The sequence below is a fragment of the Mixophyes fleayi genome, chromosome 6, assembly GCF_038048845.1.
Source record: "Mixophyes fleayi isolate aMixFle1 chromosome 6, aMixFle1.hap1, whole genome shotgun sequence".
Lineage (NCBI taxonomy): Eukaryota > Metazoa > Chordata > Amphibia > Anura > Limnodynastidae > Mixophyes > Mixophyes fleayi.
The window spans coordinates 54606184-54629076 of record NC_134407.1 but is presented as its reverse complement, the minus strand read 5'-3'; the positions used below and the strand labels follow the sequence as shown (position 1 = coordinate 54629076).

The 22893-nt window shown below is 38.9% G+C and overlaps 1 protein-coding gene across 1 annotated transcript in view; it reads right to left on the bottom strand.

Moving 5' to 3' along the window:
• Positions 1-18165, bottom strand: part of DNAJB12 (DnaJ heat shock protein family (Hsp40) member B12) — a 40805-nt gene extending 22640 nt beyond the window's left edge. The window contains exon 1 of the mRNA XM_075216583.1: positions 17990-18165. Coding sequence (XP_075072684.1) covers positions 17990-18122 — 133 coding nt within the window. The 5' untranslated portion in view covers positions 18123-18165. The remainder of the gene's footprint in view (positions 1-17989) is intronic.
• Positions 18166-22893: the final 4728 nt, after the last annotated feature.

Genomic DNA, 22893 nt, shown 5'->3' with positions numbered 1-22893 from the left:
GCAAGCTTAGGGACCTAAGTAAAGCCTTCCAAGAGAGGTATTCGCTACAGATGAGGAATATCCTTTGAAGGTCACTGTGGAGCTTGGAGGAAAACATTCCTAATCAAGGACTCCAGAGAAGGAAAAGACTTGCAGACTCACCTGCACATCTCAAGGTTCTGCCTCTCCTCAGCCCTTCAGGTTACACTCTTAAACTCTATAGCGACATGAATCTACATTCCACAACTCTGTCCTCTGCATCACCTAAACTACTATATACCAAGAAACTGCAATATGTATCCTGAACACTGCTTGTGGATTTGATGCTGCACCTCTGCAGAACGTCACGTTCCCCTTTTTCTCCTTCATTTTGCAGTGCGTACATGATCATCCATTGTACAGCCCGTGATTTACTTGAAACCTACTACATCTGGACACAAGGACAAGAGTGGCTGGACCCGGTTTCCACAGCCAGCAGAATGAGAAGTCATATAGACAATTGCAAATCATTTTAATTCATTACACCGGCTTAACTGAACCGGTCCGTTGGTTTGACAGAAGTGGGCGGGAGAGAGGGATTAGGACAGGCTTGGCTAACATATGGCACTCCAGGTGTTGTGAAACTACAATCCCCAGCATGCTTTGCCAATATATATCAGTTTATTGCTGAAAGGGTATGCTGTGACTTGTAGTTTCACAACACCTGGAGTGCCACAGGTTAGCTAAACCTGGATTAGGATGAACTACCCTCTAATCCCAGTTCACACTTTACCAATGTCATTATTACTACTACCAGAGTATCTTCATTTCTGCCTTTAAGATAGTCTACGTACTTATCTTATTTAGACAGCTACAGTTGATTAATTTCTATATTAAATCAAAGTTTGACATCTTTTTGTCTTTTCAATATTGTCAGTGTTTAAATATCTAATGTTATGTTTATCAGGGAGTCAGTCCACTCTCTCATCCAAAGACCAAACAACATTCCTTACAATAGAACTTTAGGACACTATAATATGAACTGTGTCATAGTAGACCATCTTTAACCATAAGTAATAATGTTTCTGAAGCACACAGCACCCGTCATTCTGGCAAATGATAAACCTAGCTCCTGAATACGGATTCCCCCTTTAATTCTCCCAGATGACCTAGGCAACCAATGTATATCACATCACAATGTCTACTAGTCCCAATCACAACACTGATAACACACCCTTCCATGACCTTGTTGCAAGTGGTCCAAGGCTGTTCTACCAGCTTGCTGTAAAGGCAATATGTGAGTATCATGGTGAATTATAGCCATGGAAAATATAAAAATTGTCACCTACTAGCCCATTCTAACTACCATTCAATTCAGAAACCATTCTAGTGACCGCCGTACAATACACAGCACATTTTAATTACGTTTATCGTCAGACAGAGCCTAACAGTTATCAGCTTCTGCAAAGTATGTAATTGTAGTTCACAGGTCCAAGGAAGCAGCTCATTATCAGCATTGCCTTGAGAATATAAAACAAATCTGCACACTAGCACTTCTTTGAGAGGCAGCACTGTAATTGCAATCTGTAAAACATTTCCACACAGACAGAATTTTTTCCTTCAGATTTTGTAACTGATAACCTTTCAATGGCTGGTGCATTAGCAAAAACAACATATAGTGTAGGTAAAGTTGACTTATGGATGACAAAAGGTTTTATTGCATAACCTCATGAAACATTTTGTGTCATTTTAAAAACTGCATCCTCATGTTCACCTAGCTCTGCTGTCAGATCTAGAATGGTGTCCAGGAATAGCATCATTCAGTTCCTGGTCAGGCAATACTTACTGTGGCCAGGGCCCCCTGCACGTGATATGAGACCTGTTTTAGTTTAATGTCCGGCAAAATAGTGCTGTAAATTACATTAAGAAATGGATTGTCCGCTCAATGCTCCCTCTGTAAAGTATCATGTTAATGTGTAAAAATAGAATCGGGGGGGAGGCACATGCAGCGGCATTATACCACTGCTCAGGTTTACCGAGACATGATCACTAGACCCCACCCTTAGTGGACCAGTGTGGATCCAATAATTGACGGCAGCGTCGGGCTGCCTTCCTCTCTCCTGAGTGCTGGGAGCTCCCACAGCAGCTCTGTGAAAGATTTGCATGATCCCTGCAGGAGTTACTACAAGAGAAGGGAACCAGCAGTGTTTTTGGGCCTCTGCAGCCTGGTTCCCCACATGGGAACTGGAGATAGTAGTTTCAGACCTCTTCACTGCATCACCAGCAGAGCACTGCATATGGCAACATGCTGCCCGGGTCTGCCTAGCATCCCTCTCAAGCAGATTTCAGCTTGGAGGGGGGCACTTGACCTTGAGGCAGGTCTCCTGATAGATACGTTGGGCGGGAGTTTTAAAGATAAATCTCTCAGCCCGTACCTAGTGGCATCTGGGTGGAGAGGGGGCTGAGCACCCCTCACCCTGGCAGTGCATGGACAGGGGAAAAACAAAACAAAACACACCTCGCTGAGTGCAATATAAAACATGTGAGCAATAGCAGGGCGATTCACGTGCAAAGGTAGTAAATCAACCTGGTTAAATGACTAGGGATTACCTTCTGTAAATCTGTGTGTAAAAACTGTATTACTGCAGGTGTATCCATCTGTATCTCTTATTTAAGAGCTATATTTGAGCAATGAACACTACTCTTTCTAAAGATCCTGCGCTAACTTTGACTGTTCGGAGGTAAATGTTTATCTGGGAATAACAAGGGCATCAAACATTGTATATACCAGAGAAAAAACAAGATATACTGAAAACTCAGTATATCCCATATTATATATGATACCAGCTGCATGGCAATATAAATGCCCATATATGTATACAAAACAAAGAGACAGTTGTCAGCGCTTATCCTTAACACTGCATATCTGTGTGTATCTAGCAAAGTGAAACCATGAGATATTCGTTCATATTTAGATCAAATTTTTTAAGCCTGCATCCCAGCGTCGAGGGCACCTCACTGGATGCAGGGCCTACACTGACCTATATACTCTAAACACCATTAAAATGCAGTTAAAATGCAGTTAAAATTAGATGCACTCACCTCCCAGGTATAGGGGTTTACATCTAGCACGGGCTGGCTTGTGAGCCACACACAAATGTGCCTTAAATAGGCTTGATGGACAGCTGCTATGACAATAAGACAACTGTCTCTGTTTTCTAAACATTGTATATACATTTGGCGTCTCCAGTTCTGTAATGTTGATTAGACGTTACTCTTAAAAGGAAAAAACAATAAGATTTTGTCCCTTTAAAGCTGATCCATTGGATTTTTAATTGACAGATTTCTACAATATCACAGCAGGTGTTAGAATATGACTGCATCATGAACATAAAAAGCAGTAACTGTCCGTAATCAGAGCAGTCTGGAAGAGCGAGTGATGTACACAAAAGTACAAACATGTATGTCCACAGGGATCCAATTATTAGCACAGTTCAGCTCAACATGTCTCATATTGATACAAAGAGAGATATAAAAGATCTCGCTTACAGTTGCCCAACCTCTTGCACCAGGGCCAGATTCCATTTTCTCATTGAAATTTGGAATGTAAAACTATATATTACTGGCGCATAACTTTCAAGAGTTATTTCCATTTATGTCAATGTTATGTGCATCTTCCTAGCACCTGTATTGCCTTTTATTTGTCCACCCCTGTCTTTACATGTCACTAGTGTCCTTTTATTAGTCACACAAACTTAGAGGTATTGCTAAATATTTTAGTAGTAGTAGTACAGGTAGATGTCTATGTAGGGTGTGTGCTAAAACTTGTTTTATTTATCTCATAAGTATCTTAGGTCTTCACCCGCACATGTATTTGTAACCCTAAAAACAAATTTACATATGTGAAACCTGTTTTTCTAAAAAATAGTTACTATAAACAATTTAGTGTACAGTGGTAAAATCAAGATGTGTCTGGATGCAATTTTCTGCTCAAAAGCCGAGTCTTGTCTCATTGCAGTAGGTTAGACTGCAATAAAACGCACATTTTATTGTTACTGATTTTATTGCCCAGTTTTGCAGAAACATAAATACAGATTAAGGCTCTTTTTAGAGTGTAATTGAAATATGCACAAAATTGTGTGTGTGTGTGTCGACACCAGACGTCTGTACCCCCCATACACAAAAGAGAGAACTTGTACAAGAACGCCAGACGTGCCATTTATTTATTTACTTATAATACATGCATAGGGCTCAAAAAAGTCAAACTGCAACTCTGCAGAATCTTCTTAAGAAAAGCTGTAGCAATGATACAGTATGTAGAACTGAAGAATACAAACACAACCTGTCCTTCCATACAAGAATAAATGCAACGGAGCCGTAAGGACAAGACCGCGGCCATTTTGCACCAATGTGCAGGAAGCTAATTACTTATAAAACAAATGCTTTTCATATATGTTACATTCTATCATGTTATGGAAACGTACATATGTGTGTTAGATAATAGATGTTTTCTACTGTGAATTTGTCAACTTGCTAGAGAAGACCTTGATGGTGCAGTTAAAAACAGAAATAATTAATTATACCAGTCATGTCAATAGTCTACTAGACAGATATGTTTGTCCAATGCAATGTGAATCAGGTGATGGCACGGCCGTAAGAAATACAGGAAAGCAGGGGTCACATAGAAAAGACAGTGAACAAATCTTCCGCTATCAGTTACAGGTTTAAGAGGCAAACAGACTGTCAGCATCTACAAATAGTTAACGTATTGCTTCATCATGAAGAAATACATGAAATATCCCTAAAGGAACGCTCTATAGAGCAGAAAATCCCCATGGAGAGAGATCCTCTGTAACAAACCTGCCTGACTAAGGCACATGAAGCTCACTGAGCCGGAGGCTTACGATGGACACCTCTAAAGTGGATTTAGGAGCAGAATTTGTATTACACTGGCACCCACTATTTTCTAAAGCTGACCAGAGCTTGTTATTTGAGATGATTGCTAAACAACTAGAACTGACCTAACTGGAAACACGTTTTGGTCTAAATTGCATAGATCTGATCGTTTGGCAATGAGGCTGAACTGAATTAAAAGGGACCCCATAAAAAAATGATTGGCCAATTTATATAATGTCAGCAGCGAATAGGAATTTACAAGTTAAAAAAATAAATAAAGTTATAGATTACAAGTGGATTTTGTGTGTCCAGGAAAAGCTATAATTTTGACAAACACTGTGCAAAAATGTCCATGTTTACACATGTATGGCCAATATAAGAAAAAACTAAAAACAATAACTACTTTGAAATAAATGATCTAATTATGAGCTTGTAAACAGTATAATATATGACCATACTGTAGGTAACATCACTTTTCAATTAGTAATGCATGTTCATTTTGCTTATCTCAACTTCCAGCAGCTTCAGTCACTGATTTCTTCATGTGAGGTGCTCAATTTCAGTGAATATTGCAATTCATGTAGTGTGTGTGTGATATAGATTGTAAGCTCCATCGGGGGGGGGACTGATGTAAAGCACTGCATAATATGTAGGCACGATATAAATAAGTATTAATAAATAATATCATTACTTGTGACTGCCCCCCCTTCTCTACATCACAAATAATGGCACCCCTTTCTTTTTTTGTTGCACTTGTTTTATTTTTAATAAAAACAGTAAAGTGAGCTCTAAGCTGCCATAAATTTAATTTCTGCCCAGTGGTTCTGTCAGACGGCCTTGCAGCCCTGAGAGGTGGGGGCATGTTGTTGGGTGCTTCTCTGAAGAAGAGTGGGATCATGCAGTAGACAGGACTACACTACCATATGCATTCGATTTCAACAAATCTACCTTTATATCTGGCATAGGGTATATATCACCCCAATTTGGATATTTCAGATGGGCAAATGATCCTCTGGTGTGCCCTAGATGTAGTGACCCCATGAGTTCTTTTTTACATATCACATGGGAATGTCCCCTAATATCCTAGTCCAGGATTGGTGAATACTGTGAGACACAAGCAATTTACAAACAGTGGGGAGCCCTAAAGAAATTCTGGTCAACTTGGTATCGGTCCAGATTGGCAATACCCACCCCAGAGGACGATTGTGATTCCTTAAGGCAGATGTGCTCAAACACAGTCCTCATGAGCTACCAACAGGTCATGTTTTCAGGAGTTCTGTCTGTAGAAACAGCAGGGATAATTACTGACCCAGCCAAATAGATTAACTCACCTCTGCATGATTAAGAAATCCTGAAAACATTACCTGTTAGTAGCTCTTGAGGGCGGAGTTTGGGCATCTCTGCCTTAGGGTGTCCAGCTCTGCAAAAATTCCAGTTACTCTAATGTCTGGCAATATTGAAGCAGTGTGCTGTTATCCTGGTGTATGTCATCACTCCTGGAAATCTATGTCTGAAAGGAAGTGTAACGATGTACCTGGCGTATTTAGTGTAACATGTCAAGTTCATTTTTTTCCCCTTCTTACAAAACCCTATTTGTACATTCCCTGTTAATGGATTTTTGTTTCAGTGTATGTTTTATAAATACAAAGACATTTCTCTAATAGAAAGACACAATTTAAAAATGTAGATAACCTGGAAATTCCCAAATAAGTATACACCACTAGAAAGGAAATATCTTCTTTTTATCTGAAAGGATAGTAATCATTTTCAAGTTTCTTGTTGTTGTTGTTTTTAATAATAAAAAATTAAATTGTCTTTAACAAAATTTAGAAAGAGACGAGATTTTTCCAATTACTAGAAAACACATCTAATGATACCCATGGGTTAGGTACCCCGCTGTCATTCTCGGCTCACTTATAATTCCTACTGTTTGTAAAACGGACGTCCAAGTATTGCGATCAGTGAAGATCCCGGCACGAGTAAATGGCGTCATTCTGCGACAGGACTCTTATTGCCGTTGTTAAGTGGGTAATGGCAGCAGGCAGTGGCTGTACAATTAAGCGTTTGTCAAACAATATCGTACAGCTGCCGAGGCAGCAGACTTTGTGAAAAATAATATTTGTTTCGTTCTCAAAAGTTTTGGCCAGGACTGTAGATAATGCAATAAAGCACGCAGTCAAGAGGTTTAGTTGCTGTTCAGACCAAACACCAGCATGGGGAAGAAATGTGATCTAAGTGACTATGATCATAGAATAGTGCCAGATTGGGTGCATTGAGTATCTCAGAAATTGCTAATCTCTTGGGATTTCCACACACAACAGTCTCTAAACTTTACAGAGAATGGTGTACAAAAAACATGCAGTGAGGGTCAGTTCTGGGGAGAATACATCTTGCTAATGAGAGAGGTCAGAGGTGAAGGGCGAGACCAGGTCAAGCTGACAGGAAGGACACAGTAGCTCAAATAACCATGCGTTACAAAAGTGGTATGCAGAAGGGCATCTCTGAACGCACAGCACGTCAAACCTTGAAGTGGATGGACTACAGCCCCAGAAGACCACACTGCGTTCCACTCCTCTCAGCAGAGAATGGGAAACAGAGGCTACACAGTGGGCACAGGCTTGCCAAAAGATTAAAAAAACATTACCTGCACTGACGAATCTTGATTTCTGATGAAACATGATAGCAGGGTCAGAATTTGGTGTAAACAACAAATCCATGGACCTATCCTGCCTGGTGTCAACAGTGCAGGCTGGTGGTGGTGTACTGTTGTGGGGAATGTTTTCTTGCAAACATTAGCCCCCTTAATACCAATTGAGCATTGTTTAAATGCCACAGCCTACGTGAGTATTGTTGCTGACCATTTCCATCCCTTTATGGCTACAGTACACTACCCAATCTTCTAATGGCTACTTCTAGCAGGATAATGCACCATATCAAGCTGGTTCCATGAACATGTCAATGAGTGTATTCCAATGGCCTCCCTAGTTACCAGAACGTAATCTAACAGAGCACCTTTGGTATGTGGGGGAATGGGAGATAAGCAGCATGAATGAGCAATCGGCAAATCTAGAGCAAGTGTGTAAAGTGCTCAAGTCAACATGTCAGAGTCTCTAAAGAATGATTCCAGCACCATGTTGAATCCATGCCGCATAATCTAGGCTGTTCTGGGGGCTAGGGGAGGTATAGTGAGCTTAAGATCCTGTGACACTACATGGTCCACAGTCTAAGAAAGGTTTTCAGGGGCACAGTGCGGATAGTTCTGGTAAAACATAGGATGTTCAAACTGTTGTAAAATAATGACGCCTCGTAAATTTATCCTATTTAAAATTATTATGCAGGGTACCAAAATTTACTTGATTAGCTCCTTTCAACTGAAATAGGACTCCAACCACAAATCAGCAGTTTGTAGACTGAAATGGCTGATGCTGCTATTTGGGAGACAAGTTATGAATATTTGGCAGAGTTAGCAACATCTGTAAAGAGAATCGGATAATAAAAACATGTCTACCAAACGGCAGCAACAACAATGTCTAAGGTTTCCAACTGGGTAGAAGATCTATTTCAAGAATAATGCACACTACATTTTCTAATATAGTACATATATAAAGAGTGATTCAGGAAGAAGTTCTAGAACAGACGAAAGGGGCTACCCACTTGGATACTACTACTGATTCTGGATATTTCATGGTGGATCTATCAGATTGTTTCTAGAAGCCATCTCTTGACGTTACCAGCACTATCAGGGACTGAAGGATCTTTTGGCAAATCGGCAAGGAGCAGCAACTTCAGCCTTCTCGGTTATCCAGATAAGCTGGTTTAATTTGGTTAATGTACGTGTAATTGCTACTTAATTATTAAAGCATCTGTATAATATTACACTGTATGGTTTCCGTCCATGCTTCTCTAACTAGACTTTAAGACTAATTACAGATAATATTAATATATATTTGGTACACAGCCAATTTGTATTATACTTTATTGGTGTACTATTTCTTGAACCATTATACTATACTATTAGGCGTCTTCACTTGTCTCATTTCTTTAAAGTATTATAGAATTTATTTGAACATAACACATATACAAAGTAACCTGCAGCAACTAATATTAATGTGGAGCACAGCTTTTCCACCATCAGACTGTTTTCTTTGCTCTGTACACATACAATCCACTTTGCATGAGCCTCACGGTGGAGCTTCTGCTGCCAGGGCCAAGACTGTAATGCGGCAGCTCGATGATTAAAGCTAGTGAAGCCCTCTCAATACTCCGTTCAATCATTATATGGACGTTTACATTCAAAATAATGTGTGAATGGAGATTATGTAATGAGGTTTTTACAAACAAATTGCCTTAAATAAATGGCACAAGCAACCCTGCTGCAATACAAAATATGCATTTTGGGATAGAACACATACAGTACTACCAAAAATTTTATATCGTTGTATTTCAATGTTCTGGTTCTTAATGTAGCAGCCAACTGCTGTTCATAAAATCAGAATTATTTTTTTTGTGTCAGAACATCACAGACCTGTACAAGTCTTACTGTATGCACTCGGTGTAAACAGTAATTACTACATCAACCTTTGATTTAAGTAATAAAGCTGGTTGTAAAAGAAAAAGAAAAAAAAAACTGCACACAAAGTAGGAAAAAAGTCACCCCATGAGATCCAAATTAGGATCAGCTTTATAAATGTAATGTTTGTAGGTCACATGGAAAGAGGGGATGTGCACTGCGACATAGCCACTCATTCCAAAAACTTAGTTGGCATTTATTTGGCTGACTCATGAAAGACGGTTGTAATCTCTTACTAGACAAATGTGCAGGTTAATTATTTAAGGAACTGATTGCGTACAGCTAGAATTAAATGTTTTTCAGAAATCAAAATGGAAGAAAAGACAATTATATATAAACTAGTATAGCTGGACCACTGAATAATTAACATTTTGCATATGTAAAAAAATATTTTAGCCCCCTCCCTCCCTAAATTCTTGGAGAAAATTGATCACAAAACCTCCCAAAACATGTTTTGAGAATAAAATCTTGCAAGAAGCTATTAAAAAGGTGATATATTAAATATGTAGGAATCGAATGAGTCCAAATATATTTCCCTTTCGAAAGAGTGGTGATTTCAAAAACTGTGTAGTGTCCTGGATCCCTGGGTTGATCACTTTTCTTGAAGGATCCCCAAAACACATCGTTACTTGTGTGTAGTCATGTGTAAAGATGGAGGAAGGTAATAAGTACGATCCACCATCTGGTACACCAGCAGGATATACAAGAAGTTAGAAAGTACTTAAGAGTCGTGCACAGTGGAAAGCGGAGTAAACAAGCCAGTAAGAGAATGGAACATTTTACATGAAAGAGCGAAGACAGCAGTTATAAAGGACAAAAAGAAAAATGCTAAAAACACAAAAGAAAAAACAGGTACTCTCCCTTAATCTTTACGATACACACCTTGCATTATTGCCTGTATGTCCAGTTGTAAAGGAAGAGAAACCTAGTGAAATACTAGTATTATTAATAATAATCCTCCTACTGAAGATTTTCCGGACCCAGCACTCTATTCTATGATGCAAGGTTGGTAGCTGTAGGACAACAAGTCTATATCATCCAGTGTTGGACAAACTGTCACTAAACACAAGTGTAGACAGCAGCACCCCTAGTTATAACAGCACAACTAACACTTGGTACACCTCATACACAATGATGCTAGTTTCATCCATCACTTTGCAAGCTTGGTACCAAAGCAGCTGTTTTATCATCTGTCCACCTAGTCATAATATTGAGTAACCCGCAGGATAGCTCATCCCTTCAGTACCAACACTTCACAGGTGTGAAGACTATCTAACAATGTCAGAGATATTCAAACATTCCGCAATGAGCCAATCAGCTTCAAATAGTTGATGTCTAGTCAGCTACTGATCAGACAACTCATCACCCAAACGGAAATATGTTAACGGCTGAGAGCTACATCAGATACAGGATGGGATGACTGGCTTGTCCAGAGAAGTGTGCACTGAAAAAGGTAGTAAAGCTAACTTGTCTTGTTAGGACTAATTTATCAGAGACAAAAACTTGTAAACAAGATAAATTACAGCCAGTAGCAGACTAATGTAAGAGATTGGGGAAAATCTGAGACACTCCTAAAATAAGCAACTAATTATTTTTTAGTTGCAGCCTGCAAGAGTATGAGAAAGTGTTTTAGTAACTGTTTGTATGTATTCAGGATGTATTGAGGGCTACATGTATACCAATGCTGATACTACCCAAGTGAGCAAAAAGTTACTCAGAGTTTATATCTAGGCTTGGAGTAAATTCAAATAGGAGTACAAGTTGCTGGGCAAATAACATGGTCAGTAGGTCTATGTAAATCTCCAGGAATCATACCAAAATGTCACGGTCAAAAATGTCACTGTCTATATTATCTTCAAGCTTCAGGGAGAGTGGAAAGGCTAAATGGTATTTAAAAAAAAAAAAGTTTCCAACATAGGTGCAAAAACAAGGTTACAGTAGTCCGCTGCCTTACCCATAGCCTTATTGAGTACAAGATAGGCTGGACTTCATGAAATACTGATGGGGCAACCTATGAGATTACCATCATCATCATCATCATCTTTATCTGCAACTGATCTATGAATTTGATGTATAAATTCAGTAAACAGATATGGCGCTTATACTTCAAACAAACAGGAACATCATATGCAATTCGAAATATACTATTTCTATAGCAATACCAAATGCAAACAAGATTCCAGTCTGAGAATATATAGTCCAGAAAAATATCTTCAATGCTCATATATTCAAAGTTTTTGATCCATAAGCCGATTATATAGATCCAGATGTCAATTTCCACCGATGTGCATATATATGAATAAATGGAAAGATCCTATTCTCATTAAGGATGAGCGGGCTCGGATTCCGCTAATCCGAGCCCACCCGAACAGTGCGGATCCGACGGGACCTGAGCACTGTTCGGGTATTTCCGGCACCCAAAAAAATGAAACTGAGGCTCTGACGTCCAAGTCTCGCGTCGGATCTCGCGAGACTCGGATTGCATAAATTCCCCGCTAGCGGCCGCCATTTTCATTTGGGCTGTGATCAGGGTAGATGGAGGTTGTAGGGTAGTGGTACTCCTGCGTGATCAGTCAAGTTGTGCTTTATGCATGTGTCCAGTGCTCTGTCCTTGCTGAGTCCAGTGGTCCTTTTGTCCTGTGCTCTGTCCTGCTGAGTCCAGTGGTGCTTTGGCCAGTGTCTGTCCTGCTGAGTCCAATGGTGCTTTAGTTCTGTGCATTTTTGTGCTAAGTCCATAGTAATTGTCTAATTATTAAAAACTCCCAAAAAAAATATTAAAATAATTTAAAAAGTCTAAAAAAATTCTAGAGCAATATATTATTGCAGTCCTGAAATATTAGTACTGCAATACCTACATTCACTGTTTCTGCAGTCCAAAAAATAGGAACTGCAATGTATATTACATTTACTACGTATTCTTTAAGCAGTTCCAGAGAATAGGTACTGCAATCTATATTACATTTAATACGTTCAATTTTTAAGCAGTGCAAGAGAAATTGGGTACCGGGGCCACTCCACTACGCAGTCCAGATAGATGCGTATCAGATATTAAACTACATTCAGTGTTGGGGGCAAATCCAAAGTTAATGAAAATGACCTGGCATCGTCAAAAACAAGAGGTATTGACGCGCTAGAACTACACCCTGTATATGCTGCAGAGGATGTAGGAGCAGGCAGCTGTGCAGTGGAATTCAGACCAGTTGAGGGTGATATATTGTGGCCCGGGTACCAAATTGGGTACCGGGCCCACTCCACTACGCAGTCCAGAAAGCTACCTTGGTGCAACGTTTTGGACTAAAAAGAATATTGCGAGGTGTGAGGTGTTCAGAATAGACTGGAAATTAGTGGAAATGATTGTTATTGAGGTTAATAATAGCGTAGGAGTGTAAAAAAAAAACAAAAATGGATTTTAGCGCTTTTTATGCTTTTTTAAAAATAAATCAGAACCCAAAACCCTAAATCAGAACCAAAACCTTTCGTCAGGTGTTTTGGCAAAACAAATCAAAACCCAAAACCTCAAGCTAATCAGAACCCAAAACACTACAAGTGCCCGGTGCACACCCCTAATTATCATAGGTAATTACAGTGGGTACGATGTACCATGATCAATTACCGTCTACCACCCTTGTGGTTAAAATGTAAATTAATCACCACCATGTGTAGTAAATAATTCCCCATTGGGTGATGCACTTACACAATGAGGGTCTTTACTCCAAATGATAAACTTTAGGGGGAATATTTACTAAACTGCGGGTTTGAAAAAGTGGAGATGATGCCTATAGCAACCAATCAGATTCTAGTTCTCATTTTGTAGAATGTACTAAATAAAAGATAACTAGAATCTGATTGTTTGCTAAAGGCAACATCTCCACTTTTTCAAACTCGCAGTTTAGTAAATATACCCCCAGGAGTATGAAGCATCATCTCAAATGCCAAGTTTGAGCACCGGTGGCTTAAGATTTGCACAGACATCTATCCTTGATGCGCTGGTACAAAGGTAGGGTGTGCGTTTTGTGCAAAAGGCACATTTCATTTGTGAACACAATAACGTCCTCATCCCAAGTCCACCTAAGACTCCCTAAAATTAGGGAACATGAAGAGAATCAGCATACGTCTTGTTGGCTTCCTTGTGGTAATCTTGAAAGAAAGGAATTACTTAAATTGAAAATAGCTTTATGGGCAATATGTTTCAATATGCCAAAGATTTTACCCAGGCTAAATTAAAGTCCTAGGGGCAGAATCAGTATCCAGTGTTGTTCTTTAGAACAATGCAATACGTGCATTATTACCATTACAGAGCTGCAAGCAAAATTCAGCGTTGAAATTACCGTAGTAACTAATAATCATCATCATCATTTCTTTATATATAACGCCAGCAAATTCCGTAGTGCTTTACAATTAGGAACAAACATTAATAAAGCAATACTGGGTAATACATACAGAGAGGTAAGAGAGCCCAGGACGCAAGCTTACGATCTATGGGACAATGGCTTGATATATAAGTGTAGGTACTGCATCATTTTTGTCCAGCTACATTGCAAAGGTTAAAAAGTATTTAGTGGGCTGTATGTTGAGTCACACAACTGTGCTGGTCTGAGGGTTGTTGTCTTGTGTTGGCTGTGTAGAGGGTGGTAATAGGGTAACCTAGGGAGATTAAGAGGGTGGTTGAGGAATATTATAAGCTTGTCTAAAGAGGCGGGTTTTAATAACGCACATCTATTATCAACCGCAGTAACAGCAACAGTGCGCGACCCACGTTCTAAAGAGCAACACAGTGAATTGAATCTACCCCCTAGTGTGGCAAAGAAACTTTGTCCCAAATAATTTACTAAAATAGTATATATTCAGTTAGTTACTTTTGTCATTGGTTTAATTTGTTAGGAGAATAATGGAATATGTATATAGAAATATATCTTTGAAGTTAAGCTGCAATTTTTCACATTTGAGCTCACAAAATCAAGAAGTTTGGTGTTCTGCCAAGACTCCTTGATGTAAACTATGTTTTGACTTCTATACACGTTATTTTCTCTCATAATATATAACCAATTGCTGTGTTTGCTAATGTCATGATGTGCTGTGTATGACTTGTACTATGTATATCAACAATACTTTTGAAAGGTATAAAGAGCCATGTTTATTGATGCTCGGGTAGAGCTAGCTGAACAGCATGGGGACACTATGAGAAATTGCTCTATAATTACTTGCGTCTAAATAAAGGATCGCTGGTTGTTCTGCATTGTCTCATTTCTACATCTATGGATTAACTCTTATATTCTTTTAATGTCTCACCAGCATCCCTTCTTGTCACGTATACAAAATAACTTTTAAATTAAGGTTTGGTTTTTCATTGAAAGTATTATTGTGTAAAATGCTTATATTATTTGGACAATGTAATTTACAAATGATCTGACCATTGAGAATGGGCACTCCATTTACAGTACATAAGTTTAGTCTATCTGCAGACAGAGCTGCGCTACCCATCTTGAGAAAGTGCATTCCAATTTAGTGCAAACCAGCTAGTTAACCAGCCTTTTAACGAGCATAGACAAATGCTTACATTTCGTTACTATTAGAAAATGAACCATTTACTGCATAACAAAGCATGTAACATTCTTTCAAGGGAACTTTATTTGACTGAAACACAGAAGATAGCTTCTCCCATAGAGTCTTATTCTCCTCTTTACAATAAAGCAGAGAATAAGTGTGATTGGGAGAAGCTGGCTGGGGGCCGCAGTTCACCTCTTCGGGGTAGAAAAAAGGTCTGCCCTCATGAAAGTGACCAATGACTTACGTGCAGCAGTCAAATGGCCACTTCATGCTCCTCATATTCCTTGACCTCTCCACTGCCTTTGACACTTCATCTCTGTCTTTTCCTTGACCCCCTTCTCTCTTGGCCTTCGTGATACTGTCATGTTATGGTTTGTCATCTACCACTCAGGTGGTACCTTCAGCGTCTCTACTTCTGACACTTGTTCCACTTCTTTTCCACACTCTACAGAGGTCACTTAAGGATGTTCTTGGCCCTCTACTCTTCTGCACCAACTCCACACAGATGACACCCAAATCTACCTGTCCTACATCAACCTCTCCCACTTCTTCCTACTCCATGTGTCCCTCTGGATCCCCCAACACTACCTTAAAGTGTCCAAATGTGAGCTCATCATCTTCCCTCCTGATGTCACTACACTCCAACTCAAAAAACTCCGCCTATGAAGTATACCTCTCTTCCCCTCTTAGGATGTCCTTTCATTCCCATCTCCAAAACTCCTACTGTGTTGCTCCCCACGTATGGAATTGCTTTCCCCATCCCACAAAACTCTCCCTCAACCTTCAATGCTTCAGATGCTCCCAATGATCCAATCTATAATGTCCAGATCAATTTTGGGAATACACATATATTCGGTTGGCCGAATATATGTGTTTTCCCACAGGCTGATAAAGGTTATCTGCCTAGAGCACAAAGGCATCCCAAGTAATTGAGCCGCTCAAGCCCAAATGCTGAACAGATATAAGGCTCCAATCTGCACAGTTATGTATAGAATAAAATTATTTATGAAAAAGAGAAAAAAAAATATATATATATATATTTGCTTTTGCGTGATTAAACATACATATAATCTTTAAAGGTGGGATTCAATCTTTATTTTTATTACTGTTTAAGAAGACATACAACATTACTCATGTTGCACAGAGAACATCAACTCCTACTATATTTGCAAGTATTATTTTGAGAGGGCACTGCCATACTGATTGATCTACTGAATGAAAAACAATCATACATGGACCGCAAGAGAGCAGAGCTTTTCAGGGCCAATTTATTATAAGGTCACTATCAAAACAATAACATGCCACTGATGTAAAATATAAATGTAAATGTAAATTAGATATAGTTGTCAGAAAATTAACCCTAGTCTGTGTCTCTGTCTGTCTGTCTGTGTGTGTGTGTTTATAGTAAGGAATTTAGACTGTAAGCTCCAGTGGGGCAGGGACTGATGTGAGTGAGTTCTCTGTACAGCGCTGCGGAATTAGTGGCGCTATATAAATAAATGATGATGATGATGAAGATACAAAAGATCGTTTTGGATAGGGAACACTCACAATCTCCTGTCACCTGGGAGTGAATAAACTTTGAAGAAGCTGTCTACATGTTTTTTGAGCCTAATCGTTCTGGTTTGACAGGGAGAGCGTTCCCCATTCACCTCAATGTGCCAACACTGAGCAATTTGAGATCTATGAACTCTAGCGCTTTTCTAGTTTGAAAAGCGCTTGTGGTCAAAGTGCCTGACACCAGCATTAATATGGATCAGTATAGAAGAAACATTGAACAAAATTTGGGTCTAAAATAGGCATCATTCAAATCGATTCACAGTTTAAACATAGTTTAACATCTACTTATATGTTCTCAATAACTATAGTGAACTGCTATGACTTCAGCTGACAGAAAAGGTAGAATTCTGCTTTTCACTGTAAATTAAAAATTACTGCAAATTAAATCCAAGACCTCTCAAAGTGATCTTGATAATCATCTTTTTTATATAGCGCCACCAATTCCAAAGCACAGTACAGAGAATATTTGTCACTCACATCAGAAGCTTACAGTCTAAATTCCCTAACACACACTAGGATTAATTTTTGACAGCAGCCAATTAACCTACTAGTATCACGCATTTGCTGTCACATGACCCATTCATGAATTAGAATAGTCTATAGTATGAAAACAATGACATTTTGCACATAAAATTATGGTATATTCTATATTATAGAAGGTTATTTATTCCATCTGTAGCCAATAGAACTGTCACAGTTATTACCATACCAAAACAGACAGGTAAAGAGATATAGAAGAAGATACATAACGTGACAGTTTCTGGCTGAAAATGAAGACATAACAAATGACTACGGCAAAGTTTTGGCTTGTTTATCTCCTAGCCTACTGCCTGGGCCTGTACCACAGTCACAGGCCGGTCATTATGCTAACCACTGCTGTTTTAGGCTGACTGTACTTAATAGCTCCCTGACCAGGATGCATTATGGGGGATGTAGTGCACTCCATATCTTGGGTTCATATTTATGTTATAGATCTACAGGAGTGGTCGATTAAATACAATCGCCAAGATTCCAGGCACTACATTCTATTATTTTACAGAAAAATACAGGCTACCAGCTAGCCGTACATCACATATTCACCAAGGCTTTACAGAGCTTACAAGAATCCAACCACAATTCCCATAATGCAGCTGTGGACGGCCATGTTTTCCGCTCTGTAGTCAACTAGATTTCCAAAAACATGATTATGGGAACACATCAATTGTATTGGACGACAGCGGCCACACACTACAGGACTGTCTGCAATGCTGTCTCATTACAATATTTGCAAATGTGAATAATTATATGAAAAAGTAGTAATAACGGACAGCGATAACAAGAAATACTACAACTCCCGAAAGTCTTTGCGCTCCATTTCCTCTATACGCATGCGCAGTCAGTAGATGTGACGCAATAGCTGCCCTCAGAGCCAGCTTACCCCTCCCCGCCGAATCTCCGGTTATCGTTCACAGCCCTTACCTCGAGCCCGGTCCGTGGGGAACAACTTCTGGGCCTTCTCCAGGAACCGCAGGGCTTTTTCCGGGTTCTGGCTTTTGATGGCATTCAGGGCAATGCCTATACAGCGCTCCGCCTCGTCCCGGTTTGATTCCATTGCGGAATCACTGCTAATAGAAACTGGTAGGTGGCGCTCCTCAGGCGCTGGTTGATAACGTCACACTCTCCTAGTTACAGACAACCAATCACAACAGTATATACATTCCTGTCATCCTAACTGCATATCACACTGACCCAATAATCTGCTTCTTTTCCCACCTATATGTCAAATGCAATAATTTGCGCTGAAACAACTACTGGTAATGTCTTTTTTTAAACTAATTAAAGCAAATGTATTGCTTTTGGAAATTAATTAAAAAACAGAGGCAGACTGTTATCACTGTGAAAAGGAATGGAAAGAGGCTCTGCATTTAGCATAGGCATAGTAGGTTCAATAATTTTGTCCATATATTTTAATGCACATGCATCATAGGATGAAAATCTTATTTTTGTGTCTTAGATATGTCAGCAATGAAAAAGACAATTTAACCAGGATTATATTTAAACTGGTTACAGTAGCACATACAGAATATCTTATTGTGTAGTAGAACACCACATATTTCTCTTTTATTTAGGCTTTTATACAAAATGTCATTGGGCTGTCATTAGCGACTAGCATATTATTGCTTAGAATGTGAACCTATTGGCTATTTCAAATCTATATCATTATTAAAGTGGACGTAGGTGGGACTTGAAGACATGATTTGTGTCATCATAGCCCCATGCTGCATTATGTCGCAAATCATGGCACTGCACCAGCATGGGATGGGGCCACCACGCAGTAATCATGTCACCATGCTCTGGTTTCAAATGTGGGCAAGTATGGTCTGAACCCTCTCCCCCTTTAGAGAAGCTGAAATATTGAAAGGTATGTAGATGCATGAAAAAGGGCTGAAAAAATATGTTAAATAGAACACATTATATACCATTTAACATCTGAAGGCTATTGAGCTACCAGTTGGGGTATCCAGGGTCTGGGTCATTAGGCAACCTGCATTTTTTCCTTTAAAATGTTCCTAATATGCTGCTGTGCCGAGTCTCGCCCCCCCACAAATAAAATATGCTAGTTAGCCCCTGGGGGTATCAAAGGGAGCCTCATATGAGAAATGTGAGATCAACAGTGGAAGAGAGACCTGTCTGTATAAACTTTGGTATGACCAGGTCCCCAATTCTAAAAACATCATCTGCAGCTACAAAATTGTAAGGGGGTTGAGAGCTTGTTCTTGATAGAGGTTTGACATGAGCAGGAAGCTCTCTGCCCTCTGTTTATGTCTGCACCTTCTCTGTCAACCTTATATATCCTTGTTCTGTTTTTATGTGCAATTCTTTTTTTGTATTACTTGTTATACCGACTGTCAGGCACCACAGAGTTTTATCATGCATTAAACAAAGATGATAATGTGGGAGATGGAAGGTGCCAAATATGGCACGAAAAAATATATTTGAATATGGCCCAGGTCCATTGGAATCAACATCACTACCTGTGAAAAATATTTTTTATTATAGAAAATTTACTTCCACTACATGTTGGTCTGACAACTATTTAGCTTACCATCCTGACTTTCACATTGTACAAAGCTATACGACTCTCGAGTTACCCACTCCTTTCTCCCCCTCCGCGCAGTCTCTCCTGACCCAGCTGTCACCCCTCTTCCTCACCCCAACTGTTTCCCCATGCAGTGCTCTCTCTTAACTCTACCACTAGAGACAGACTCTTTACCCTTACATCACTAGGCATGTCAGAAGAACATAATCACAGCCACAAGAAGAAAGTACAACTATTGGCATTGCCTCATCACAGGCTTCAGATTCTACAGCCGCTGTAGCTTCTAGAAAGCAAATCGCTGTTTCAAGAAAAAGGAAAGAAAGAACTGCAAGTAGAATGTAATGAAATGATTGATGTTGTTAAATATCTATTCAAAACACATCAGGAGGAAAAAGATCAGTATTTAATTTTTTGGCTTTCATTCATTTTTTGAAACAAGTGCCAGAATACTTGGTGATTCCAGTGCAAACTGCTATCAATATAATTGTTTTTTAACAACCACAACACACATTATACTCATTATCAATGTAAGCACGTGAGGGCTCTTGGAGAGTCGGATGTACGTATTAATTTACTTAAAGTATGCATTTCTGCACGTGCACAAACATACGGATACTTTCATATGCAGATTGTGTTGCACCTACATGTCTGACTCCTTCCAGCTGTAGAGCTGGAATGCAGGAGGGAAGGGGCAGATAAGTGTAGGCAGAGTGCAGTAAGGGCATATTGCCGTGTCATATATGGTGCAGGTGCTGGGGGGCTGTTGCAATGATGATGATTAGCAGCACAGCTACCCGTTTCTGATTGCGGATTGACCCCTCTAGTTGACATTACTTCATTAGAGTAGCTGCTACAATATATGAAGCTGTGGCCGTCTATTGGCATGACCTAATTGATATTTCCATTTGGACTGCAGCAGGAAAGAAGATTCTATTTCATTTTTAAAAAGGAAAAACAACAGATGTTTGTATTTAATTTAATCTACAGATTGGGTTTGGATTTATTTATATTTTATATGGTAATTGTAACTTTCACATTAATAACATCAATTGTTCAAAATGTTGTTTACTTAAATATAAATAACTGACTAAAGGTTTTCATTTATTTTCAGTGTTTCAGGTTTAAGTAGAGAATGGATTCCACGTTTTAAGAGCATCTGTCACCAAATTTGACTTTTCTGTTTTTAGGTGTTTTTCTAGTATAGGCCGGGTCTACTACACCACCATTGTTCTTACAAAAAAGTGCTGAGAAGTAAGATAAATACTGGAATAACCAATTCTCTAGCACACGAGCATCAGCTCTACCCCTGCATTTCATCGCTCCATGATCTCTAGCATGTGACATGTAATACTGGACATAGAAGGGTAAATGTGCTGTCACTACCCTCCTGTTCATGTCTGTGTATTGTATTGTGACATGTAAGAGGGGAGCTTGCTTTTCAGTTATACTACTAATCACCCCCTTTTGGGATTCACCCTTTTTACTCTTAAATTGCAGAATTAAAAAGAGATCGTCAGTCCGGTAACAGAAATTAGTAAAATAAATAAACTATATGTTATCATGTTTATCTACCTGAAACAGAAGTTTCATTGATACAAAAGTTAGTTTGCATACCCTAAAAATGATCCAGTATGGTCGTGCAAAGCAACAGCAATACTGCACATTTATGTGGGATATTTTAATAATCTTTAGACCAGAATATTTTATGTTTTAATTAAGCTTTTTTCTATTTGATATATTTGTGTTTTAAATAATGGTTCTTTTTTTTATAAAAAGCTGCACAGTGTACCATTTATTTATTCTGATCATCTTCTGATAAACAAGAAAACATTTTTTTGTGCGTTTTAACTCGTTTGATTTTTTTTTTTTTAAATACATTTACATTATAAAGGATTTGCCCACATATGGTGTCTTTGATCATTCTTTTTGTAAAGTATGAAATGTGGAAAAAATATATTTGACAGGTTGCAGTTGTAGATAAAGAACCTAAAAACATACTATGTGTAATACAAATAGCTATGTTTTATTCATATCTGATAAACCGACTGCCTATGTGACCTAACACACACACACACACATATATTGCAATATGTGGAACTAACATTCCCTGTTTTTAATATAGAACAGTACTTGATATAGCATTAATTATGTGTTTGGAGAGTGCAGAGTATACCTGTTTTCTTGTCTATACAATGTGGGCAACCCCCTCTTGCACCCCAGTCTGTACATGGTGAGTGCAGAGGAACTATGTCTGTTTTTGTTTATACAATGTAAGTCCCATGACTCTTGCACCCCATTCTTTACATTAATTAATTCCAACTTGTGTCAGGTGAGTCCCAGGTCTCCCATGGCTGCTAGTGCTAGGGAAAGACTTGCCTTTAAAAGCTGTGTGCAGGTAAGCCTTAAGCCCAGATAAAATAGCTTAGCATTTGATCATGATGTTAGGACTGACCAGAATGGGAAGACTTTGGCGTGAGTTGGTCAGCTTAACATATATTGCAATATGTGGAACGAACATTCCCTGTTTTTAATATAGAACAGTACTTGATATAGTATTAATTATGTGTTTGGAGAGTGCAGAGTATCCCTGTTTTCTTGTCTATACAATGTGGGCAACCCCCTCTTGCACCCCAGTCTGTACATGGTGAGTGCAGAGGACCTATGTCTGTTTTTGTTTTTATATATATATATATATATATATATAAAATATCTATTTATATAGCAGCACAGTGGCTTAGTGGTTAGCACTTCTGCCTAAAAACATACTGAGTATGTTAACTGGCTGCTATTAAATTGCCCTTAGTCTCTCTCGGTCTGTGTATGTTGGAGTATTTAGATTGTAAGCTCCAATGGGGCAGGGACTGACGTGAATGAGTTCTCTGTACAGTGCTGCGGAATTAGTTGTGCTATATAAATAAATAGATGAATACATATATATATATATATATATATATATATATATACACACACATATACATACACAATCGCCGCTCTAATTCAGCTCCCCTACAAGCAACAATCCATTCCCGGCAATGCAGTGGAACGCATGTGCGTTCCAACAACAGGAAGTTCGGCATTTGGCTCTGGTATGCTGTCTAAAAAGTACTGAATCCTAAATTGTTGTATTATTTATGGGTGTATGGATGCGTTTGTAATGAGGGATAATAAGATAATGAGATAACATTTAACTGTAGGATTAGCCAGCTCTACAGAACAAGATTGACTAACACAAATACCCTCTAAGAACCTTAGCGGGCTGAGAATTTGAGCGGTCTTCTATAAA